At 46.0% G+C, this 27,355-nt stretch overlaps 1 protein-coding gene across 2 annotated transcripts in view; it reads left to right on the plus strand.

The window, feature by feature from the left end:
- Window positions 1–27,355, plus strand: part of Pnt (ETS transcription factor pointed) — a 265,759-nt gene that overhangs the window by 206,990 nt on the left and 31,414 nt on the right. The window contains exon 6 of one of the 2 annotated variants that reach the window (XM_076806345.1): window positions 5,133–5,396. The exons of the other annotated variant lie outside the window; for it this stretch is intronic. Within the exon in view, the coding sequence (XP_076662460.1) occupies window positions 5,133–5,396 (264 nt within the window). The remainder of the gene's footprint in view (window positions 1–5,132; window positions 5,397–27,355) is intronic. 2 annotated transcript variants of the gene reach the window in all.

Here is a 27,355-nt window from a genome sequence, read left to right on the forward strand (position 1 = left end):
CGGAGAGTCCGGCACGGAAAACTGTTTGGAACAGTTTGGAACAGATTCTTAATCCCTTTAACACTAGGTTTACGGTGACGGGTTCTAATATTTTTAATTTACAATTATTATGATTCCAAAGATAGGCACATCCATGAGGAATTATTCAACAAATTTATTTCTTCGGGTATATGTTATTAAAAAAAGTGGCTAACAATTTGGGCGGCACATTCGCGTTATTTTTATAAAGTAATGTGAAATAGTCATTTTTAGTGCTCCGTAAACCTAGTGTTGACACGTTCACTGTCACGTCACCCATACGTGGGAATTATTTGTGCAGGTTTTAAAATGAATTTTTACGTTAATACATTGATCGCACCAAATTTGATTAGGATCTGTAAAATGTGCAAGTTATATTTTAATACATCTTCTCAATATCATCAATTTTTCAATTTTTATTTCATTAACTCCTTGCGGCACGGGATTTCAGATCAAAAATAGACCCATGTTGCACAGGAATTTTATCGGGTTTTAAACGAAACAAAATTGGTATGTTTTTATTGACAAAGGTATAACACCGTGTGAAAACATAACGAAATAGTAATAGTTAGTACACGAGTGAATACATTTGTAACATTGCTTGAAGACATTACCAACTGCTTTACGTAAATAAGACGAAATATAAACGTATGCACATGCAGCTATTGCAAGATTTCTTGCTGTTGCAAGAAAAAGTGGGACACTTTTAATCCCACCGTGCCCCAAAGAGTGAAATGACTTCCTCTAATTTAATCTTTGAGGTTTCCAGTCGAAGTGTTGAAGTCCCCATAGAATTTAATGTCATCGATTTTAATTTTTAATTTCTACTAATTAGGTCGTAGCAATTTATATTCAAGATTCACTGGCTGCTCGTAAGATTGTATCAAATGCCCCGGATCCTGTTCGCGAAGCACTATAGCTTAACGCTGGAACTACCGAGGCCTGAACGAAAACTGATGCACATTCCAGTTGACATAGCCTAATCACCAGTCCCTAGGAAATAGGCAACGTCGCTTCGGACGAAACGACGCCTGCGACGTTAACGATGAAAATCATGCTTTTCTTCCCCGTGGAAACGCAGATTCTCCTCGAGGGAGCGAATTGGATTTTTTGAGCGGCGTCGTTCGGAGGCGCTCGGTAGTTACATTATTTTCTAATTAGATGAGAACCCCATTAATCGAGCGGCCGTTCTCTGGTTTATTATTTACGAGGCATGCATCTCTCGTATCGTATATCATTCGCCGGAGGAAGTTGCCCTGGAACTTGTACTTGCTCGGCTGAGAAGACAGGAAGGGCGTGCGAGCGAGAGAAACGAGCGGATGGGGAGAGACAGAGAGAGAGAGAGAAAGAGAGAGAGAGAGAGAGAGAGAGAGAGAGAGACGGGTGAGACAAGGTATGAAATGATCGGGGCAGGAAGCGGAGGTTCACCCATGATTTAACTCCCGTTAAGTAAAAAGCCCGTACTTCCCTATCGATTATTCGCAACGGAGAAACCGCGATTCGATCGATCGACTCCGATTCGATACGTGGATCCGACGCCCCTGCGAGACAGAGCCGCCATTTTCTAGTTCTTCCTCGAATATGAGACGGAAGAATACATAAAATGAATGTGAGAAAGAAAACTAAAGAATAATCGAAATAATAGAATGCGGATTTACTGCATCGTTCTCGACTTATCAAAATTATCAATGGAAGAGACAGGCATAAAGTAAAATGTATAAAAATTACACGTCACATCATAGCGTGATTCTACACCTCCGGATCGGTGGAGATCTGTGAAAAAAATGCACCGCAACATTCATGTTGACCTCGAAACTTAAGGTCAAAGTATCGAAATATTTGAGCGATGAGTACTATACGATGCAATAAAAGAAAATTTTCCGACACTTTCACCTTGATTTCCAAGGACACGGTGAATTTTGCGGTATGGTGGTCGTGACATATAATTTTTATACACTCTGTACATCTTCGATGAACTTTCTGTTCCGTACAATTGACTTGAACAGTTTTTATTTAGCATACAGATCGGCAGTCTAACTACGAGTTGTATAATAAATCGTATCTGATGAAAATTGGAGTTGAGAAGTTGTAGCGGAGCAACGCGAAGTATGTGGAACATAACTTCTATTTTATCATAGATATAGAATTGCGCAGGATAAACACGTGTGTCCACCTCGACTGTCGAATAGGGAAGAACATTCGTTACAGTAGTCACGTGATTACGTGTACGACTTATAATATCGTTTGAGAGATGTCGCGATTAGACCTGTTCCAACAGGTGCTTGCGTTCGCATTAATATTTTATGTTAGTACGATAGAATATTGCGTGTGCGACGAGACCATAAAATTATATAAAATAGTACGAGAGCGAAGAGGGGCAAGACATTCTTCGTTAACGTTTCCGAGAAATCCGAGAAATCGGCTTACCGGATCGAAGTACATGAAACAAAGAAGCAAGCAGATCGATGAACGCAAGCTGAACGTAGCCCGGGGAGCAGGTGTTGGGCCACTTTTCGACGCGCGGCGGTGCACCTAAAGCCTCATCTGTTTTCCCGGCGAGCAACGCGGAAGAATCGCTGGTGTTCCATGTTGAAACGCAAATCGGTTCGACCGTCGAAGGTATCGGAGACGTCCGATTGGCCGGCTAATTGCCGCGAAGCCAAGCCCGTTTAATCGCGGAACAATGGAGAGCTCTCCTGATCTCCGGGCGAATCGTAATTCACCGAAGCCTAGCGTGTTCGTACGCGACATGGCGTGGGTAATCGCTTTTGATTCCGCGAACGAGAACGGATATTAGGAAACTCTGCTGCGCCGTAAAAAAAGAAAAAAGAAGAAAGAGAGATAGAGAAAAAAAGGAGAAAAAAAAAAGTAGAAACTAAAAAGCTGCATCCTCTCCCGTTCGCCACCGACACGGCACCGATCGAATCACCCGGTGAAACTACCGCTTGTATCCGCGAGCAACGGTCTCGCTCGCGAATTTTGTCGCCTGTGCTAACGCGCGCGGCGTTGTCGCAACCGCGCGTGTAACAACGCGTTCCTCGAACATCGGAATCGAGTCCGGAACGTGTTCGGGTTCGTTGGGACGAGTCGCGGAATTTTTGTCCTGGGACCGCGTCGTCGGCTTCCGTTTCGCGGCAAAACTCCTCGCAACAGACGCAGAAACGGTCGTGGTTGCCGATGAATCACAGTCTCCTTCGCAATAATGGCGGGAATAATGGAGCACCTAGGCTAGATCGTTGATCACGATTACGGGCCGGCGCGCGGCGGTGCTATTGTTGCGGCAGAAACGCGGGCCGACTTCGCGTTCGAGCCACCTAATTGAATTTCATTCCAACGACCACGCTCTGGACTCTCGTCATCGCGAAGCCGTAATTACCTCGGGCGACCTTCTCCGATCGTAGTGCCAATCATTCCTGTGAAACTTAAATAGGCGAATCTATGAGTTCGAGTTGGGACTCTCCCCCTACCACGCGGCTCTCTTCAGTGCCAAAAATTACGCGGCGATATTTAGATAGGGGACCCTCTGAGGTCAAGTTAGGACTCTCCCCCTCCCACGCGACTTTCTTCAGGCTTAGTGCCAAAAATTATGCGGTGATATTTAGATAGGGGACCCTCCGAGGTCAAGTTAGGATTCCCCTAGTCCCCCGCGACCTTCATCGATCCTAACGCTTGGCGCTAATAATCGGATTCTGGATCAAATTTAAATAGGAGACCCTCTAAGGTCAAGTTAGGATTCCCTTGTCCTCCGTGACCTTCATCGGCCCTAATACTTATAGCGCTAAATATCGGACTCTCGATCAAATTTAAATTGGGGACCCTCTGAGGTCAAGTTAGGACTCTCCCCCTCCCACGCGACTTTCTTCAGGCTTAGTGCCAAAAATTATGCGGTGATATTTAGATAGGGGACCCTCCGAGGTCAAGTTAGGATTCCCCTAGTCCCCCGCGACCTTCATCGATCCTAACGCTTGGCGCTAATAATCGGATTCTGGATCAAATTTAAATAGGAGACCCTCTAAGGTCAAGTTAGGATTCCCTTGTCCTCCGTGACCTTCATCGGCCCTAATACTTATAGCGCTAAATATCGGAATCTCGATCAAATTTAAATTGGGGACCCTCTGAGGTCAAGTTAGGACTCTCCCCCTCCCACGCGACTTTCTTCAGGCTTAGTGCCAAAAATTATGCGGTGATATTTAGATAGGGGACCCTCCGAGGTCAAGTTAGGATTCCCCTAGTCCCCCGCGACTTTCATCGATCCTAAAGTTTGGCGCTAATAATCGGATTCTGGATCAAATTTAAATAGGAGACCCTCTAAGGTCAAGTTAGGATTCCCTTGTCCTCCGTGACCTTCATCGGCCCTAATACTTATAGCGCTAAATATCGGACTCTCGATCAAATTTAAATTGGGGACCCTCTGAGGTCAAGTTAGGACTCTCCCCCTCCCACGCGACTTTCTTCAGGCTTAGTGCCAAAAATTATGCGGTGATATTTAGATAGGGGACCCTCCGAGGTCAAGTTAGGATTCCTCTAGTCCCCCGCGACCTTCATCGATCCTAACGCTTAGCGCTAAAAATCGGATTCTGGATCAAATTTAAATAGGGGACCCTCTGAGGTCAAGTTAGGATTCCATTTGTCCCCCGCGACCTTCATCGGCCCTAACGCTTAGCGCTAAAAATCGGTATTTGGATCAAATTTAAATAGGAGACCCTCTGAGATCAAGTTAGGATTCCTCTAGTCCCCCGCGACCTTCATCGGCCCTAATACTTAGCGCTAAAAATCGGTCCCTGGATCAAATTTAAATAGGAGACCCTCTGAGGTCAAGTTAGGGCTCTCCCTCTCCCACTCGACTTTCTTCAGCCTTAATGCCAAAAATTACGCGGTGAAATTGAAATAGGTGTCCCTCCGAGTTGAAGCTAGCATTCCCCTAGCCCCAGGCGACCTTGATCGGCCTTGGTGCCGAAACTTGCGCGTTGAAATTGAAACAGGGGACCCTGCGAGTCGAAGTTAGGTCCCGATCGCGTCGAGGACGGTACCCTTCTCAGCGAGGCTGGTTCCGCCTCGAAACTCTCGAACCTGGATCGACCCGCGACTGAGGATCTGTTGCATTTTCCATTCAGATGTCGACGCGGCGAAGGCCTCGCTGGAGAACGCGCCGAGCAGCATGTACGAAAGCGTATGCGTGCCAGATTTAGGCGATTTCATGGGATACCAGCCGGCTGCTACGCCGGAGCACAAGAGCCCAGCGACGCCCTCCTCGGGTCCTTCCGTCACCTCGAACACCTCGGGCCCTCGAACCGGGACTCACAGTCAGCCGGCGTCGTCCACGCTGCAACCGCCCTCCGCCGCAGTTTCTCTACCCTCGAGACAGTATCATAACGATGGTAAGTGTCTCTTTTCACTATCCCGGACGGTTCCTCCCTCGACCCTCTATCGAAGCTCTCCGATCGAGCTTCCGCTTCAGGATCCCGCGGGACCCGTTATCATTCTCCGAGGCTAGGTGTCCGTTCGAGAACAGGCACGAACTCTCGCGAGTTGACACTGTCTCGTCGAGAGTGACCGTGTCGGCGAGCAGCGTCGTTTAACTGTCCGATAGCGGCCGCGTTGTCGCTTGGAACGCGCTCTCCGCTCGAGGAATGCGATCGATTAACTGTCGGAGCGAACCATGCAAATTTCCTCGGCGAGGCATGGTCTACCACGATCTTCGCCGCATACAGGTCCCACGCTCGTCTTCCGGACGTCCTCGCCAAGACATAAATCCGGACGCTCGCGACGTCCGCGTCTGTCCAGCTGGCGAAACACCTCCCGACATTATAGTGTCGAAAGAGCGGATCGAACGCCTGCTGCCTACCCGCGGAATAAGGATTAATGCACCCGGGGGGATAGCTGGACGTCTTCCTCGCGGACTCGACGCGACGCCCAGCGTCTCCCAACCCGTTCGAAATCTCCACTAAAATCTCCATTCGGGACTGAAACCACAGCCTCAAACTGGGAGACCATTCTCAACACTCTCAAGAGCTTTTCATGATTCGAAGGGAAAATATATTTTCATTTAACTTTGGTTCCTCACAATTCCGACAATTTTTAGTTCGCGTAAAAATTCACATTTTACATGTGAGTGTATAGTAAGTGTTTCGTATAAAGAGGATGGTACTGTCCGTCCGTCGGACAATGGCTAGGCAAAGCGTCCCCACTCTATCCTGAGTCCCCTCCCATCGCACGCGTTGTTGTTATTGGCCAAAGACGATAACAAACACCGACAGCGTATGACGTGCTATGAAATCATTCCGTGTATTCCACTCCGGCTAGCTATGACCCTCTGGCGTTCTTCGTCATCGTCTTCCGGCCAATAACAACAACGCTCAACAACGTATCATCTGGCGACCGAACAGTACATCACCTGGACGCTATGAAAATATGTGCTCAGAGGCTAATTTCTTCTCTACTCTTTTTTCAAACCTTCAAACCCCTTCGATCTTTGGAAGCCTCCAAACCTTTACTCTTTTAGAATGTCTCCAAACCTCTACGATTTTTCAGAGGCTCCAAACCCCCACGATCTTGCCAAGCCTTCAAACATCTAATCTCTGCAAACCTTCAAACCCCTTCGATATTTGGAAACCTCCAAACCTCTACTTTCTTTACAAGCCTTCAAACCTCCACTCTCTTTCGAAACCTCCAAACCCCCACGATCTTGCCAAGCCTTCAAACATCTAATCTCTTTGCAAACCTTCAAACCCCTTCAATCTTTGGAAGCCTCCAAACCTCTACACTCTTTCAATGCCTCCAAACCCCTACGATTTTTCAGAGGCTCCAAACCCCCACGATCTTGCCAAGCCTTCAAACATCTAATCTCTTTGCAAACCTTCAAACCCCTTCAATCTTTGGAAGCCTCCAAACCTCTACACTCTTTCAATGCCTCCAAACCCCTACGATTTTTCAGAGGCTCCAAACCCCCACGATCTTGCCAAGCCTTCAAACATCTAATCTCTTTGCAAACCTTCAAACCCCTTCAATCTTTGGAAGCCTCCAAACCTCTACACTCTTTCAATGCCTCCAAACCCCTACGATTTTTCAGAGGCTCCAAACACCCACGATCTTGCCAAGCCTTCAAACATCTACTCTCTCTTCAAACCTTCAAACCCCTTCAATCTTTGGAAGTCTCCAAACCTCTACACTGTTTTAATGCCTCCAAACCCCTACGATTTTTCAGAGGCTCCAAACCCCCACGATCTTGCCAAGCCTTCAAACTCTAATCTCTTTGCAAACCTTCAAACCTCTTCGATTTTTGGAAACCTTCAAACCTCTACTCTCTTTCAATGCCTCCAAACCCCTACGATTTTTCAGAGGCTCCAAACCCTCACGATCTTGCCAAGCCTTCAAACATCTACTCTCTCTTCAAACCTTCAAACCCCTTCAATCTTTGGAAACCTTCAAACCTCTACTTTCTTTACAAGTCTTCAAACCTCCACTCTCTTTCGAAGTCTCCAAACACCTACGATCTTGCCAAGCTTTCAAACATCTACTCTCTCTTCAAACCTTTAAACCCCTTCGATCTTCAAACCCCTTCAAACCTCTACTCACCTTCCAAGCTTTCGAACCTCTATGATCTTTCGAAGCCTCCAAACCTGGCCCTCGAATCCTTCGAGTCCTCCAAACCCGATGCCTCAAACCTCGATCCAATCTCTCAACTTCATGTCGATCGTTGCGAAGTACAGATGCGAAGAGGGCGACACGGAGCGTTCGGATGGGAAAACGTTTGGATTGAAGGCGTAGGTTGGGAAACGCTGATCGTAGGGCAAAGGGCCGGTGTTCTAGCGGCGAAACGGCGCGACAAGCCGGTTTATTTATTTCCCCCGATTGCAGCCGCGCGCGCGCGCGGCCAGAACGAAAGCGTTGCGAGTCGCGTTGCGGCGGAGGAGTTTCTCATTGTTACGTCAGGCCCGGCAGGCTGATAGCATCTCTCGGCTCGGCGCGTTTGCACGTGTTGCCACAGGTCTCTCATTATCGTCGCTGGCTCGCCTCTCTCGTTTAACCGTTCCGTCGTCATCGGGGAACGACAGTCCGCGATTTCACTGTTCCACGGGAGCCCACCTTCTCTAGAAATCGAGCGTCCTCCGGTCTGACGATCGCCGAAGAGAATTACGACGACGGATCATCGCCGCCCCAAACCCCCTCCCCCCAGCCTAGAGCTCTCGTTAGAGTTGCAATATCTCTCGGTCGGCCGCGATTCCGTGCCCCGTGATTCACCTTGTTCACCTTATTCCGCGGCGTTTTCATCGCTGAACTCGCCGTGACGCAACTCATTCAGCCGAAGGACTCCGGCGTTCCAGCGACGAACAATGGGAAACGCGGGCCGCGCTGGGAGTGGATCATCCCATTCATCCGTCCGAGCAATTTGTTGTCCTGGATTTTTCCCCCCCGTTCGCCCGATGGTTATCGCCACGGTTAACACCGGCCCTGGGAAAACGCTTAGCCGAGAACCGATCCTGCAAACCGACTCCCGGATCCCTCGGGATCGCTCGAACCCCTGCGATTTTTCCAAGCCTTCAAACGACTACGATCTTGACGAGTCTTCGATCATCTACTCTCCCTCCAACACTTCAAACCCCTTCAATCTTTGAAAGTCTTCAAACCTCTACTCTCTTTCGAAGCCTTCAAACCCCTACGATCTTTCGAAGCCTTCAAACACAAACGATCTTCTCAAGCCTTCAAACATCTACTCTCTTTCCAAACATTCAAACCCTTTCAATCTTTGAAAGTCTTCAAACCTCTACTCTCCTTCCAAGCCTTCGAACCTCTACGATCTTTCGAAACCTTCAAGCCTAAACGATCTTCTCAAGTCTTCAAACATCTACTCTCTTTCCAAACCTTCAAACCCTTTCAATCTTTGAAAGTCTTCAAACCTCTACGCTCTTTCCAAACCTTCAAACCCTTTCAATCTTTGAAAGTCTTCAAACCTCTACTCTCTTTCGAAGCCTTCAAACACAAACGATCTTTCGAAGCCTTCAAACCCCTACGATCTTCTCAAGCCTTCAAACATCTACTCTCTTTCCAAACCTTCAAACCCCTTCAATCTTTGAAAGTCTTCAAACCTCTACTCTCTTTCGAAGCCTTCAAACCCCTACGATCTTTCGAAGCCATCAAACACAAACGATCTTCTCAAGCCTTCAAACATCTACTCTCTTTCCAAGTCTTCAAACCCTTTCAATCTTTGAAAGTATTCAAACCTCTACTCTCTTTGAAAGTCTTCAAACCTCTACTCTCTTTGAAAGTCTTCAAACCTCTACTCTCTTTCGAAGCCTCCAAACCCCTACGATCTTTCGAAGCCTTCAAACCCCTACGATCTTCTCAAACCTTCAAACATCTACTCTCTTTCCAAACTTTCAAACCCCTTCAATCTTTGAAAGTCTTAAAACCTCTACTCTCTTTGAAAGTCTTCGAACGTCTACTCTCTTTCGAAGCCTCCAAACCCCTACGAACTTTCGAAACTTTCATACCCCTACGATCTTCTCAAGCCTTCAAACATCTACTCTCTTTCCAAACCTTCAAACCTCTTCAATCTTTGAAAGTCTTCAAACCTCTACTCTCTTTCGAAGCCTCCAAACCCCTACGATCTTTCGAAGCCTTCAAACCCCTACGATCTTCTCAAGCCTTCAAACATTTACTCTCTTTCCAAACCTTCAAACCCCTTCAATCTTTGAAAGTCTTCAAACCTCTACTCTCTTTCGAAGCCTCCAAACTCCTACGATCTTTCGAAGCCTCCAAACCCCTACGATCTTTCGAGGTCTCCAAACCTCTGCGATCTTTCAAAGTCTCCACACCTCTACGATCTTTGGGAGCCTCGAAACCTAGCGCTCGAATACTTCGAGTCCTCCAAACCTGAAGCCTCAAACCTCGATCTAATCAATCTCTCAACTTCATTAAACCTGACGTTACAATCTTCCAAATCCTCGAACCTCGACTCGATCTCTGAAATTCTCCTAACCTGAAACCTTAAGGGCACCCCACCAACACCGACATATCTATTTACGCAGATCGCTTCCCTACAATTTTGAAATTGTCCCTTTTCCCCCCTTTTGATAATTACAAGTAGACTGCGGATCTTAATCCAAAATAAAAAAATGTTTGCATTGATTGCCAGTCGGAGGAGCCAAACAGAAATACCATTCTTCTCTCAATTATTTTATTAAGCTGAAAATGAATACACCGATGTCCTTAAATCTTTTTAATATGTCCACTCGTACCCTTCGGGCATCGCGTTGACAAAACCCAGGACAATCCGCCTCTCCCAAAAAATGACAATTGGGACACTCAAATCCTCTCGAGCAGCTCATGAACGTAAGACCCGGTGAGATCTGGTTGGACGCGTGAACTTGGACCTTTGATGGTCGCTCAGGGTAGCTTTCCGTTGGAAATGGTAGCGATCGGGGATCTGGGAACGCCGGGATCCCCTAAACGGGAGTGCGGGCACACGCGAGGACGGTCGCCGAGCGGATCGGAGCCAGCTCGGATAGAACGGAACGGAGGAGAACATTATGAAGCGAGCGTTCGTAGCCGTAGGTAACAATTACCTAGCCGGGGGCCTTACGTCATTGCAGCAGTGACCGTGGGTGAACGAGGGAAAGTCGGGCCCTCTGCACGCTTCGCCGCGGACAATGGAGACGACGCCGGGCCCCGTTGTCTCTCGCGGCATCCTCGCGTTCAGTTCGAGAAAAAACTTGCGCGATGCCCCGGGTCGCCATCGAGCAATCCCTCCCTTCCGACCATAAATCTCGCATGCTTGCTCAAACTAAAATCGTTCCCGAGCATCTCCTGCGTTGGAACAATCATGGCAGGCGATAGTCAGAGTGGATGACTCTTTCCTATCGATCTTTGATCTCTTTACGATTTTTGTAGAAATCCTGAAAATCCCCTGGAAAGTAAGTTCAACCAATTATAGCTTACATTGATCCACTCAAACCCTTATAATATCCGGTCAGACTCGTGACAAAGATTTCGAATGCAATCAAAAATAAATACGAAATTCTATACAACTCAGAAGCTGCAATCCTTTTATCAGTAAAATAAATGACCGAGGGATCGAGGAAATGTTCGGTGTGTTCGAGATTCGAGCACCGAGTCCAGGTCCGAATTTCCATCGCGCTTGACTTTTGCATAAGACTTGGCGAACTGTATCACGATTCGTGCGCTCATAGAACGTGTCGTTGCAAGACGGACCAACACAGACGACCGTATAATAGACTCATTATTTCTGCTTGCCGGAGCACTGTTACGTTATGTATCGCGGCTCTTCGAGGTCTCTGGTTCGACTCTCGCTTATCCTCGCTTTCGACCTCCTCCTCTTGGAACCGATGCGTTACGTTGCTCCCGCGTGCTGCACGCGCTAGCTCGCTTGCAGTGCTCGCTCGCCAACTTTTCCAGCCGGTGGACTGACTCCGCCGAATACCGCCATCGACCCGATTCTCACCGGGAATATTTTCACAACCGCTACAGAATTACGGAACGGGGGATAGCGAGATTAATTGCGAACGCTTCTGGCGCTCGCCGATTTCTTACACGATCCAAATTCTGGCGGTAGTCCGCAGAGATCGTGCGCCGAGCATCTACAAACTGACTTCCTCTCAATATTTCAATTCGATTTGTATTCCATTATTTACAGTCTGTTCCACAAGAGCGTGGACGCGATATCTGTGTGATGCCCAATACAGCAAAGATTGTGCCAGTTCAAACACACAATGTCTCCTCTAATACGCAATAGCCCTAATTCTCTTAGTATCATTTCTGTCACCGAGAAGTTCAAGTCATTTCGAGATCAGTGCCGTATACGCTAAACGATTCGAAGCAGTATTCTTGTGCCAGCACCCGAAACGGCCAAAAATGAGTGTTGGAAGTGCAGCAAAATATCTGCACGAGTCTCGCGAATTTGTAAATAAGTGGGTGCAACGTTACAAAGAGACAAATTGCGTCGACGATCTCCCTGATCGAGGTTCGAAGCGAGCCACGACGAAAAGGGATGATGAAGCAATACTGCAGCTTTTTTCGAAAAATCCGACACTTTCCTTACGCAAAGCGCGAGCAATGTTAGCGAAAAAGGGCATAAAAATAGGCATGGTAACGATTAAACGTCGGTTGGAAGAAAATAAAGTCGCACGGCGTAGTACACTTTCGAAGCCGTTGCTTTCAACAAAGCGCGTCGAAAAACGGTCGGCGTGGGCACATGAAAACGTTTGTCGTGATTGGAACAATGTCCAATCTCGGTCCCCCGATGCCAATCCAATCGAAAACGTTTGGTCTCTCGTGAAGTACAAACTCCGAGGAAAGCGTATTTTCAAATTGAAGACGCTAGTTCGCCGTATTCGAGAAATATGGAGATCTCTTCCTGTCCGATACGCCGCAAAGCTGGTTCAAAGTATGCCCAGACGTTGCGAAGCAATAATCGCTGATGGCGGTGATTGGACGCATTATTAAGCAAGTGTGTATTAGTTCTTTAAATGCACTTTCGACCTATGCAACCTTTTTTACAGAAAAGATTTATTTATGGAACTATTAGTATGGAACTTGTCGAGTTACTTAGTTGCTCGTCAAAGTGTTCGACAAGCTTCCCCCGGTAGATAGATTGTTAACGCTCGATGCAAATAGAGTACACGGGCAATTTCTTCCGCGAACAACGATAAAAATTCCGCCGCGACGTCGTAACGCGAGCAAACGCTCGAACAACTTCTTCCGATCGGATTAATTGCTTGCAGCAAACACGACCGTCTTTATTCCGATTCCTTCCGCGAACAACAATCATGACGCAGGCGAACAATCTACCGCGAACGACTGAAACTCGGATCATCATAGCTAGACGGCGGGTTTGATGCATTGTTGAGAAAACCGGTTGAAATGGAGAATTTATTTGTATTTAACACGTTCACGGACAGTAAAAATTTCAGTGAACTGCAAAAATAGACAAGCAATTTTTGTTGAAACTAGTTGTACTATCCGAAATCTGATTAGAAATAAACAATAATAATAAGTTAACTGTCATTAGTAATGGCAGATGACATGTATATTAATTACAAAAACAAATTTCAATTTGAAATGTATATTAATTACAAAAACAAATTTCAATTTGAAATGTATATTAATTACAAAAACAAATTTCAATTTGAAATGTATATTAATTACAAAAACAAATTTCAATTTGAAATGTATATTAATTACAAAAACAAATTTCAATTTGAAATGTATATTAATTACAAAAACAAATTTCAATTTGAAATGTATATTAATTACAAAAACAAATTTCAATTTGAAATGTATATTAATTACAAAAACTTAAGATTGTACACAATTAAATGAATAAAAATTGGCTTTAAGAATGCTATATCATTCACGTCATTTCGCATCACTATAAAAATGAATTCTATAGCATTTGCGTCCGCGAACGTGTTAAAAATAGGATTTCATCTCATTCCACTTTCTTCAAATTCGAAATTGCATAAACGTTACATCAATACACTGACAGATAAATCGAAACTGATCGGGATTTCAAACCGTTAGGTATCATCAGTATTGCGACAGTAAACATATTTATTTACATTCACGCTCTTCATTGTAGAGCCTTGGCTAAAGCCTACGATCTCGATGGACACATCAGATCTAGGTAAAACTTTAATTTTCGAAGATCTAGGTCATTCCAAGGTCGTATTATTATACATATCTGAACGTATTTTTCGATCAGTTACGCGATGCAATAAAAAAGAAAATGTAGCTATGTATCGAAAACCACCGATGACCTCGATAACTCCGAAAAACATATTTTTGCCATGGTCCATTGGCACCATGCGCATTACGTAACAAATATTTTTTGCATCACAATAACCTGAAGAGATATTTAGGTGGCCTTGCTTAAAACCACCACCCTGTATCATGTATCATATCAGTAGACTGCGGATTCTATGGATTTATGACAATAATGGGTAACCAAAATTTAAAGCAGTGGACATATTAACACTAGGTTCTAGTATTTTTAATTTAAAATTATGAAGATTCTAAGGATGCATACATGAGAAATTGTCTAGCAAATTTATTTCTTCGAGTATATATTATTTTCAAAGTATTGCTAAAAATGTGGGTAGCACGTTCTTGTCATTTTTATAAAGTAATGCAAAATAGTCACTTTCAGTGCTCCGTAAACCTAGTGTTAAAAAGATCTAAGGACATCAGTGTATTGATTTCAGCTTGATAAAGTAAATAAAGGAAAACAGAAATTTCTCGCTCCTGTGTCTTGCAATCGATGCAAACCTTTTTCTATTTTGCATAAAGATCCGCAGTCTACTTATAGGTTACGTATACAACAGTTTAAAATCTTAAGTCGGAAGATAAATCCGGTGTTCGAGTTCAAATATCTCCGGAGTGCAAAATACTATAGTATTATCGACAGAAGGGGTAGTATTTTCGTCGAGCTTCTTTACCATAAAACTGATACTCGCTACACTACTACACCCGTTTTTATTTCGCACAAAAATCCGCAATCCGGTGATAGCACTCGGACAACTGTTTTCGATCGGACCGTGTCGGCGATTCTTCGGCAGCGATTTCTTCCGGTCGGAACAATCGAAAGTCGAACGGAAGATGGCGGCGCCGGTGCACGGCGGACAACTGCTGTGCGAAAGACTCCTGATTCCCGATTTCCGCGGGGCACATGCGTGGAAGCCACATCCTCGACTTCCGCGAGCCGGTCTTTCGAAACCGGATGTCGGCTGAATGCCGAATAAACGATGGTAACTGAATATTCGCGGTGGATTCGATCGTGAACGAGCACGATCGGCAGCCTCGAGGTTCGATCGGCGGCGAGGTTGTCCGTTGTCACGTATGTTCGTCGCGCGTGCACAAGCCGAAGCCGAAGCGGAGCCGAGCGGAGCGGAGCCGCGTCGAGACGGCCGCACGAGTCGCGTGCATAAATTAGAGGAGGCAGAATCCAGCGTGCGCAAAAGCCGGCGACGGGTCCCCACAGTTTTACCGACGACGCCCGGGCCAAAAAAGGATCGGCCAATCGTGTGACGCCATTCGATCCACCTTTATGGGAAGGTTAGTCAATCGTGCCGACAATGAGCACAATGATCATTTGTTAAGCAACCGCCGCGCCGATAAACTAACCGTCGCCGGCCACGCGGCATTTTGATCGAGCTACGATTTTTCGGCCTCGGGATCCTTTCGAGAGTCCTTCTCCGAGCCTTTTTCGTACGGCTCGCAGAGCTGCCACGTGCCTCACGCCTGGAAAATGACAATAGACACCGTGCCGAGTGTCGATGAAACGATTTTTCATCGACGGAAATCACGTCGACCAAATGAAGGCAGGAGACAGGATCTTTTTTCAGTTTCTGGTCCTTCCGGAGGATGAAGGATCGCTCGATCGAGAGAGAAACTTTCTGTCGACCAGAATCCTGCTGACAGTGAAAAAGTATGAAGGAGTGAATTGTCAGAAGATGAAGAACGAAAGAGCACGCAATTAGTTGCTCCATCTCGTCGAGAAATACAGTCAGTCCCCTAAGTATTCGTACGCTCTTAAAAATCGCATGACTTTGTCAATATTGGACTATACTACTTGAATTTTTTTTTGAGAAGTTAGAACAATTGAATCACTACATAAAGTGGAAAAAATTTTTTCGAAAAATTGTTATTGGTCGCAGAGAAAATACTAAAAGTTTTATTTTGCTTTATTTTGCTTTAGTTTTGTTTATATATTTTATGTGGACTTACATTGAAAATTTAGAAAGTACGATTTGTAGATCTGTATGAACTATACATGTTCTGAGAATTTCATCAAAATCGGTCAACGTTGCAACGAGCTGCAGATGTTCCAAAATGATCACATAAGGGCGAAATTCTCTGAGAAACCAAAATTCGACTTTCGCCCTTAACACGTTCGCGGACGTGAATGCTATAGCATTAATTTTCATAGTGATGCAAAATGACATGAATGCCATAGCATTCAAATTTTAAAGCCGATTTTTCTTCATTTAATTTTATACAACCTTAAGTAATAAATATACATTAATATACATTTAATATAAAATAATAATGTGTTATTAATATACATTTCAAAGTCATGACCAACTGTCATTATTAATGACAGTTAACTTATTATTATCACTGAAACTACACTAAATCTCTCGAAATTAAGAGAATCTCTCTGCAATATACGTATATGAACTTGCAAGGGTCAAAATCTTGACAAATCGACGCTTCAATATTGCAATGAGAAGTTTAAAAGTGGCCACTTGTGTTTCCTGAAAGTCCAATCTACGTCTGTATGGAGCCCAAATTGCGAATTTCTAACCTCATCGTGTAGTAATTTATAATATTCGGCAGAAAACTCGCTTTCAGAAGCAAGTATGACGTCACAAGATGGCTGCCGCAGAGAGATTCTCTTAATTTCGTGAGATTTAGTGTTCGTATCGAAAAAAAGCCTCTGGACAGACCTAACAAAGACATATACAAACACGGTGGTATGCATTTTTAAATGATTACTTACTTATTCAAGACGTAAAATGTCTAGAAAAATGTCACAGCGTAACATAGCGTGACAGTCAAGGCCAAATGGCTGCCGGCCCCCTTAACCCCCTAACGCAAAATTTTTTTTTTAAAAACCGGCCAAAACAAATCAATTTTTGATATACTGCTCTTGAATAAATAAGTGTTCCAGCTTACAGTCCCACGTAAATGATAAATATCAATAAAACGATTTTTGTTCTTAGCTTTCACACTGTTACTTTCAATTCTCGATTATATTCGATTGTGAAAAATTATAGCAGCATAAAATACAAATAAAATAGTTTGGCCCGTTTAGCGCGCTCGAGTTAACTCGAGCGTACAAGTTAAGGGGTCAAAGAGCGTACGAACACTTCTGGAGACTGTAGATGGACCAACGAAAAAAAGAAAAAAACAAAAAAAAAAAAGAAAAGTATAAAGATGAGGGAGTAGGATCACGAAGACAAGGGACGAACGAGCATCCAATCAGCTTCCGTTGCACAGCCGTGCTCTCCGGAGACAACGAACGGTTCGATATAGAGAGAAATGGGTTGACGCTGTCAATTAGAGGGTTTGTCAGGGTAGAAAGCCTCGGTCGGAGAAAGCGGTGCGAGGATCTTCTATCTGAAGCAGAGCAACAGGCCGAGGAACATATGGAGGCAGGAGTGGCTGCTAGCGTACGATTGTGCAAGCTCTCGGAACAAACGCCGTGAAGAGGGATGAAAGATTGGAAAGGTGGGGTCGCGTACGGGGGATGAAACCCGGGAGGGGGAGGGGGGAAAGGGCCTCGAAGGGAAAAGGCGTACGCTGCCGTGGACACGGGGTGGAGAAACGAGAGGGGGGTACGGTTCGCGCAGGTTGTATTCATTCACTCGTTCATTCATAGTTCGTACACCGCCTCGGGGGCCTACAAAGCCTCTCGCTCATTCAGAACTCACGACACGAACGCGCGCGCGTCGTGTACGCGCGTGTGTGTGTGTGTGTTTTTTTCGTCCCTTCTTCCTGTCCGTGTACATACGTCGACCCTCGACGTCGTCGTCGACGTCGGAGACCTAGTCCTATCGCGGGTTTTCGTGATTGGTGCTCATCAGCGAAAGGAACGCCGCAGATAGGTGGAAACGAGCACGAGCCGAAGAAGGGAAAGGTGGAAGAGAGAGGGAGAGAGAGAGAGAGAGAGAGAGAGAAAGAGCACCGTCGAAGCTCACGTTACAACCGGAAGCCGAGGCAGCCGGGAGAAAAGGGAGGGAGGAGTCCTACCCCAATATTCCCCGAGCGAGCAAGATAGTTTTATAATGTCCTCGAGTGCTCCTCCCTTAATGCACCCGTAAATGCACCCTTCGCACACTCGCCCGTGACCGTATTGTTGCTCACTTCGACGAAACAGCTCCGTGGAGAAGACTGGTGAACAGATGCGGACGCCAGCGGATCTTGCACGACCGCTTTTGCCAACCGAAATACGTTACGGTGACCTCGATCGCGATTTTTCCTTATCCAAAAAACGAAAAAGAAACAACTCGCGACATTCCTCTATCCCGTGATCCACGCGTATCTCCACGGAAGTCCTCGAAACGAGGAGACGATAGAAATGTTTGAGATTGAACGATAGACGATAGAAATGTTTCCGAGCGAACGCAACATGGCGACCCTTTCGATGAAGTACGGCTTTCTTATAAGTTCAAACTTAGATATCCGGACTGCGAACGTGCGCAGGTCTGAATGCAACTTTCTCTTCGTGGAGCAACCCTGGGAAGGCGGGGCTCGATTATGACGATTTCGTAGCGGTATAATTTTGCACTTTTTGCACTTACTTTGGCGATACTCTCGAACGCGCTTCTGCGAAATCGATCCCTTCGTTCGATCCGATATAAACAGCTATAGTAGCTTCGGTGACACGTTCCGTGAAGAGATTGCGACGGGTTCTTGACTCGGCTAAGAAACCGTAGATTTACATACGCGTGATTTGTACATTTACGAGAGAAACAATGGCCGGCTGTCGTTTCGAATAGTAGGGTATGTATATTAACCCTTAACGCTACGACTTTTAATTGTGAATATACCGGCAACTTATTCTCATCATACTTGCAAGTTTTTTACCCTTTGCACTCAGAAATTATTCTGGCATTATTTCGAAGAAATTACAAAAAATATTACAAAATATTTGTTACATTACAGAATTTCTATGTAATAGATTACTATACATTTAAATATTATATGTGGTAATCGGATCAGTTTCGTATGAATAAAATGAAAATATTCCAAGACGGAAGAACAATTTAGTTTCAGAATGAAAATAGCGCCGAGTGCCGGTCAAGTGTCGGATTTTAAATGCTACAATGACGTGGAAATAATAATATCAAAGTCATTCGAAACAATCATTATTCATCTCGGAAGTAATATAATTTTGAGCGTTAAGGGTTTTGGAATTTGAGTTTTAAAGTTTTTATCATTTTTGGTAGTTGTGTAAATACTTCATCACACCTTCATTATTTTAAATCACATTAAATTCTGAGGAATGGCACATTTAATCGGAAGAGCGTTAAGGATTAAAAAAGAAATATATGACATATATATATATTAACTGATTTTAATGAACAAAATTTAACGTCACTTTTTTAACACTAGAACTACCGAACCAGTAAAAATGACTCCCAATTTTTTCTTTCACAATTACTGAAATTATAAAAATGTTTTCATCAGAATCTTTTGAATGAACTCTTTCATTGAAGCACACATTTTCAAAAAATGCTACAGCACAAGATTCAATAGAAATTTAATACGATGTTCATTTGTTTCGGATCCACGTAGGCTGTTCCCACGAAAAATAGGATTTTATATCATTCTATTTCCCTAAAATTTGACCAGAAAAATTGGAAACCGCCTGAACATCCGCAGTCTAGTTGAATGAAATGCCTGCGTGGCTGCGGTCTCTAGCGACCAAGACAATTTTTATTTCGCCTAAAGTCTTCGGTTGCCAGAAAGATTAAACAGTATGGAGTGTAACCGGTCGTTCCATCGATTCAACGCGATCGTTTCCGAGTACCCTGGACCGAAGGACTCCTCGCGAAAGTTGACAATACCTGGAAAAAATGGCGTCTGCTATCGAAGTTCCACCCCAGTGGAAGCTGGTTCCACCAGCGGGGTTAACTATAGTCGTAGCCTGGCCTCTCCCAGGAGGAGGAGCGAGAGTCTCTATCTCGCAGGCGAGATCGAGTGCGGGATCGAGGCCCGATCTCGTGAGAGAACAATAGGGCAGCGTCGCGACGCAAAGCGAAACGGGAGCTCGCGAAGGGCGGAATGAAAGTGGGAGGTGGCCGGAGTTGCACGGAGGGAAAAAGCGAGCAGTCGTGGATCGACGCAAACCGATCGACAGACCGCACACGGTAGAACGGTAAAAGCGTGCGCGAAGAAACGAAGGCAGCGCGAGCCAGGCAGCCAGAAGGCGCATCGAACTCGTGTCCTTATTGTGCGTCGCTTCGTAAGTCCCATTACTATTGCCGGCGGACTATACCGAGCGAGCGAGAGAGGCACGAGGCGTAGGGGAGTGAGCGCTTCCGGTCCCCTCTGCATCACGTGCGAGCCCGCCGAACAGAGAAACCCCCGTTGCCTCGCCTCTCTTCGCATCCGGTCTCTCTCCGCGCCTCCCCAGTCGGCCCCCTCTCAAAAATAGGCTAGGCCCTTCGAGGCTGCGAACGAGTATTATAAGCCGACTGCGCCGCCGAGCATCGTCGCCGCTGCCCTCCGCTTCTTTCCTCCAAATTTTCCACAAATATAAAGAAAAACGCCAGCGCACTCTGAACTTTCTGCTAAATAATTAGCATCCTTCTCTTAGTGGGTCTAGTCCTTCTCAATTTTTCGCGAAACCCACACGCTCTGTGGTTCAATCAGCTCCGCTCCGCTTCGTCTCCTCGTCCTTGCGACATTTTTCCCGAAGATTGCGAACTTCACGAATGCTTTCCGATAACTGCACGGAAATCTCTTTGAAACGCTGGAACGCTTTGCGTCTATTCGTATTAACTTAACACTCTATTTACCGGAAACCTATGAATAGAAAATATTTTACACGGTCATTTCGAACGATATTGGATTACCGTAGCTGGCTTGCATAGGTCCACGAAATTTTCCACAAATATAAAGAAAAACGCCAGCGCACTCTGAACTTTCTGGTAAATAATTAGCATCCTTCTCTTAGTGGGTCTAGTCCTTCTCAACTTTTCGTGAAACCCACACGCTCTGTGGTTCAATCAGCTCCGCTCCGCTTCGTCTCCTCGTCCTTGCGACATTTTTCCCGAAGATTGTACACTGTGATTTCCGATAACTGTACGGAAACTTTGATCTCTCTGAAACGCTGGAACGCTTTGCGTCTATTCGTATTAACTTAACACTCTATTTACCGGAAACCTATGAATTGAAAATATTTTACACGGTAATTTCGAACGATGTTGGATTACGTTACCGTGGCTGACTTGTATAGGGCCTATTACACTTTCCACTCGAGTGGTGACTCTGAAGCACCACTAGAAATTGTTTTGGCATTATTTCAAAGAAATTACAAAAAATATTACAAAATATTTGTTACACTACAAAATTTGTATTTAATAGATTACAAAACATTTCAATATTATATGTAGAAATCGGGTCAGTTTCGTATGAATAAAATGAAAATATTGCAAGACGGAAGAAAAATTTGGTTTTAGATTGAAAACAGCGCCGAGTGCAAAGGGTTCCCTATTTCACAATTATTGAAATGATAAAAACGTTTTCAGAGGAAATCACCGAATTGACTTCTTCATTCAAGCACATGTTATAATAAAAATCGTACAAACATTAAGTAAATTCCATCTTCTCCAAGACGTTTCACTTTTATTTTTTTTGTTTTTTTGTGCTTGGTAGGGTTAATGTTAAGAAGTCCAAAAGCTAGAGACCGTTCACGAAAATGATGAAATAACGTGTTGATCATTGGCGGACAGGAAAAAGACGAAGAGCATCTGTGACTCATTCATTGAATTGTTCATTTAAGAGCCAAGGGTAGTCACGTGACTTTTGCAGAGCCAGCAAATCGGTAACTGCTGTATAATTTCCGTTCACAGACTTCAGCCACTGACAATAAAATTGAAATATCCTTTGATATGGTAGCCATTAAAATCCTGACGAATCGATGTTGTTTCATATATTTTTGCATCTACTTCTTCGAGATCATCGTCCATTCTCTTATCGTACTTAATCTAAGCAGCTAATAATTTAAACTGGCTGCTAGAAAATTACAGTTGTAATGGAAATTCTAATAGGGCGCTTCGAACCCTGAGTTAAAAGGTCGCGCTAGATTGAACCTTCCTCTTTCGAAGGAGCCCTTTCCCGGCGAAAAATATTCGAAGGGATGAAAACTTGAGGCGCGTGAAACCATTTTTCGCCTATTTTCGTCGGTAACGTGGTCGCTCTACCTTATCGCGAATCTACGGAGTCTAGGCTCTCAAGAACTCTGAAAACTGTACAAGACCGTGGACCAAAAATGATGAAACAACGTGTTTGGGAACAGGAAGAAGTCGAAGAGCGTCTGTGACGCATTCGATGAATTTAACCTAAGTAAGTGTAGACGCTTCATTAGAGGACGATCATCGTGGTTCAGGGTTCCGAAAATCGGGGATCCGGAAAGGGTCGGGCCTCGGTCCCTGAATTCGCGCTTCCCACGTCTCGGCCCGCGTTAAACCGCCGTTCCCGCGGAAAGGGTAATAACAAGGAAACGTGGGATTAAAATTCAATTAACCGGTCGGCGTAATTAGAGGCGTAGTTCGGTGCACCGGCACAAGAAAGCGAGAGGGAGAGATATATACAGTCGGGCGTTAAACGGGCCCCGACGGGTAAAAGGACCTCTCTCTCTCTCTCTCTCGAAAAGGGACTTCTCTCTCTCTCTCTCTCTCTCTCTCTCTCTCTCTCGGGTTTGTGTGCTCCTGGCGACGTGGCCCGTTGCGCTGTTGTTCTGTTGTTGTCATTAGGAGTTACAGCGGGGGCAACGAGCGGCGCCGGTAACGTCCCCGTGTTCTTTGCACGCCGCTTAATTATCTAACGTTGCGCCGCTCACGGTATAATTATGTTTGCGCGTTCACCTTCGCCGCCAGCACACGGTTGCACTAATCCTGCGCTCTGTGCCGCTTCTCCCTCTCTCTCTCTCTCTCTCTCTCTCCCCCCCTTCTTTTTCCCTTTCTTTCTCTCTCTCTCTCACACACACGCACACTCTCTCCCTAGATGCATTAAACAGCTCGCGAGCGCAGGTGCGCCCGCTTTTCCAGAGAAACGGTCACCGTGTCGAACATTGTTCTAACGAGAGCCTGAAAGTGGACGGTAACACCGTAGGCTATTTTTGCGCCGACCATGATGCAACGCTTTCCATCTCGGCGTCTGATACATCGTGCCCCTCCTCTGCACTCGTCGAACGAGCGAAACGTAATCCAATTACGCACGGAGCATCGAGACGCAACCCGTCCCGATTCGATTGCAAATCGCGTTGCGCGTTGCAACCTCTGAACCGGCTGCGGTAATTAGGGGACCGGGTACCGACTAATCGAGAGAGTCTCGGGATAATGGAACAGTTACTCGGTTACGGTGGTTCGCGGCGGATTTGTATGTACAGCGAATCGTCGCGGAACTTGTATTCATCGGCTAATTGAGATGTCGGGCATTTGGATGATCGAGGTTTCACGATACTATTTATCATCGTTGCTGATTCGTTCGGCACGTTACCGGCGTTCGTTTCGCTGTTTAAAAATTCACGTCGAACGCGACGCACCTTTGCGAAATGTTCAGACAACATTACGGAAGAAAGTTAGAAACAGTATTAACCCTTTGCGCTCGAGTGGCGACTCTGAAGCACCACTAGAAACTGTTGTGGCATTATTTCAAAGAAATTGCAAAAAATGTTACAAAATATTTGTTACGTTACAAAATTTGTATTTAATCAAGTACTAAACATTTAAACATTATATGTGGAAATCGGATCAGTTTCGTACGAGTAAAATGAAAATATTCTAAGACGGAAGAAAAATTTCGTTTTAGAATGAAAATAGCGCCGAGTGCAAAGGGTTAAGCGACGCGCTACGACTTTAAACAGCATACCGTGCAAAATTAGTTAATAGCATCGCTGTGTTAACATACTGTGTAACGTTATGAAACTAATGCATCGATGTCCCTAAATCTTTTCAATAATCTCCACTGCTTTAAATCGCGCGTACCCATTTTTCTCGTTACTAAACTCTTCTATGACAATGGAATAAGAGACACATATCTTTCAGCGAATTGAAACCTTCTGAAACGGATAAAAAATCCTACTAATTTGTGCTATCAGACCTTAATCACAGTCTCCGATCTACGTATTCTTAACACTAAAGGTTCCCAGATTTTTGATGTTACAATTACTGAAATTATCGCGCATAAATTCAGTCTCGTTATCTCTAAGAGAATCCTGTGGAATAAGAGAAACATATCTTTTAGCAAATTGAAACCTTCTGAAACGGATAAAAAATCCTACTAATTTGTGCTACCAGATCTTGATCGCAGTCTCTGGTCCACGTATTCTCAACACTAAAGGTTCCCAGATTTTCGATGTTACAATTACTGAAATTATCGCGCATAAATTCAGCCTCGTTATCTCTTAGAGAATCCTGTGGAATAAGAGAAACGTATCATTCAGCGAATTGAAACCTTCTGAAACGGATAAAAAATCCTACTAATTTGTGCTACCACACCTTGATCACAGTCTCTGATCTACGTATTCTTAGCACTAAAGGTTCCCAGATTTTTGATGTTACAATTACTGAAATGATCGCGCATAAATTCAGCCTCGTTATCTCTAAGAGAATCCTGTGGAATAAGAGAAACGTATCATTCAGCGAATTGAAACCTTCTGAAACGGATAAAAAATCCTACTAATTTGTGCTACCAGACCTTGATCACAGTCTCCGATCTACGTATTCTCAACACTAAAGGTTCCCAGATTTTCGATGTTACAATTACTGAAATGATCTTACATCTACATAAATTCTCGTTATCTCTTGAAGAGAATCCATGGCCACCGTTACTGCTCGGTAGGTTCAGCGTCAAGACACGGTCATAGAAACGAGAGTTGCGCGCTGGAATTCCACGGTGCACGACTCCGAGAAGCATTTAGGTGGGCTGCGTATCGCCAGCGATCCAGAATGATCCACGGAAACGTGCTGAAATCTGTGCATGGTACACGTCGTCGCGCGCGAGTATCTTTTCTCGAGTGTCGGCGCGCCGAGTTCGTGTAGCGTCGTGACAGGCTCGTTAAGGGCGGCTGCGAGACGCTCGTGGCCGAGGATCCGTAGATCGTCGCGGCGGCGATGGATCGGCCGTTGAATCGCGTATAAAACGCATCGTCTCGGCGGCAGCAGGTGGTTGAAGGTTCGAGGGGGCGTTCGTGAACCCCTCTCGGAACGCGGGCTCCCCTCCGACGGCGCGAACCACCCCCACCACGTTGTTGCTCTAGCCCCCACCAGCGATCGGTTCCCCCACCGACGATCGGTTTCCCCTACCACGTACCCCTACCACCTCCAGGTCGACGGCGAACGAGAGTCGAGTCCCGCAGCTGGTTGAATCGCAGCCAGAGAGGGGCGAGGAAGGGGAAACGACGAGGCGATCGGGGGAGGGGGGGTAGCAGACCGGGACGGAAGAGAGGGAGGGAACCGGAGGACCGGAGAGCGGAAACGGCGCGGCGCTTCGTCACAGTGACACGCGCGCTCACGTCAAGTGGAGAGTGCACGCGAGAGGAAGCTCTCTTCTACGCATACACGATACACGGTTTCGTTCGCTCGGTTTTCTTCTCTGTTCGCGGGCGGCGTGTTTCTCGTCCGTACCTCCTACGGTTCCCTCGATCGTCGATCGTCGAGGGTCGCGACTGTTTTTTCACGGGAATACAACGACAGAGTGGCAGCACGCGGCGTCGCCGAACAGTGTCTCGGTGTCTCGGTACGGAAACAGAGGAAACCTTTAACCGGTCGAAGCCCTTCGGAACGGGGCAAGGTGTCCGACACCCTCTCCCGTGTACACACACGCACACAAACATACACACAGACACACGCACGTACACACAAGCACACACACACAGACACACACACCTGTTGCGTCTCTCGCGATAAGAAGCCTGGCTCTCCCTCTCTCTCTCTCTCTCTCTCTCTGAGGGTGTAGAGTCTCTCGAGTGTGGGTTATCGTCGCAAAATCTGTGAGGTACGACAACCGTGTCGACAGTGAATGGAAACGTATCAGTGAACTCTGCTCCGGAGAACTCGGTCGTCGTCACTCCCTCTCCGGGAACCGAGTGTGTTCTCCGGTTCCGAGAGTGTGCTCGATGGAGGCTCGATCCTCGAGGATCATCGATTCCAGCTGAGAGTGCGTCGATCGGTGGTGGTCGAGGGTGAAGACGCGCGCGCGCTCCGATAGCGCGATCCATAGTTCGGAGTGTGTCCGATCAGCTATGAGAATCGTGGTATCCGAGCCGAGGACACCGACGCGAGACGACTTCAGCAAAGAACATTCGCGCCTGTCGTGAGCGCCGTCGAACCTACCCCGTTTCGAGAGATCTTTCGAGGACAAGAGAACCAGAGGGGGTTGTTCAGGGTAGAAGGGCATAGTGATAGGCGGCTGGGGCATAGGCGCGGCCAGTGTGCGCACGGATGCACGCTGGTGCATCGGGCACAGGTCGCGAGTAGCCGCCGCCGGGCCGTTTGCGAACGTAAAACGCGCAAACGGTGAATCGAAGAGCAACGGGGCCGGACAGAAGCAGCGTCGAGCCAGGGGGAGGACGACGTCACGGCGGGCGTCGCGGGCGTCGAGACGTCGTCGCGGCCTTCGGGGCAGGCGCCGGCCATAATCGTCGGCAGCTACGGGAACGATATCGGTCAGACGACGACGACCAGTAGCGGCGCCGCTGCGTCTTCGGAGATGGTGCTCCAGATGCTGGACACGCTGATGACAGGCCACGAACCGTTCTACGCCGACTACCCCTCGTACCAGGAGGCGGAGCCTCTGACGCATCCGCACCACCAGCATCCGCATCAGCACGCGATCGCGAGGAACACCGGCATGCCGCCGGTCTCCTTGGACGCGACCACCCACACGCCAGGTACACCCAATCGCGATTCTCTTAGGCGACGACCAGAGTCGCTCTGCCGCCGGCTAGCCTTCCATTTCGAGCGTGCCGCCGCGTCGCGTCGCGCCGTTGTCACAGTTGTCAACCAGCGTTCCTTCCAGAGAAATTTTATAATTGATCGTTTCTCATTTCTCGAGAAATTTCAATCTAGAAGCGAATGCCTATTTCTTGCCAATTTTTATTTCGTACGGACATCCACAGTATGATTATACCACTGCTCCATTGGAAGCACCGACCAGCCCCATCAGGAGTAACACAAGTACCTCGGAAAAATATATTCAAAGAGATTGATAAACAAAGTTGTAAATGGTTCCAAGCATCGTCCACGACGTTGCACGAGCATTGTCAATTTGGTTGACGGCAGACAGTGAATTTTCTCGCATTTATGGGAAAAATGAGCAGACGCAACTCGAGACGGTAGAAAGGCTGAAATGATTTGAGAATGCAAATTTATTACTTCCAGCTTGTTAAAGTTGTTAATAGACTGCGCGTCTTCGGGCATTTATGGCTTAGGAACATTTTCGAAAAATGCTACAACACAAGATTCGATAGAAATTTAGTACGATTTTCGTTTGTTTCGGATCCACGTAGGCTGTTCCCGCGAAAAATAGGATTTTATTTCATTCTATTCCCTTGAAATTTGACCGGAAAAATTGGAAATTGCCTGAA

This window comes from Halictus rubicundus, chromosome 2 (genome assembly GCF_050948215.1).
Source record: "Halictus rubicundus isolate RS-2024b chromosome 2, iyHalRubi1_principal, whole genome shotgun sequence".
NCBI classification, from domain to species: Eukaryota; Metazoa; Arthropoda; class Insecta; order Hymenoptera; family Halictidae; genus Halictus; species Halictus rubicundus.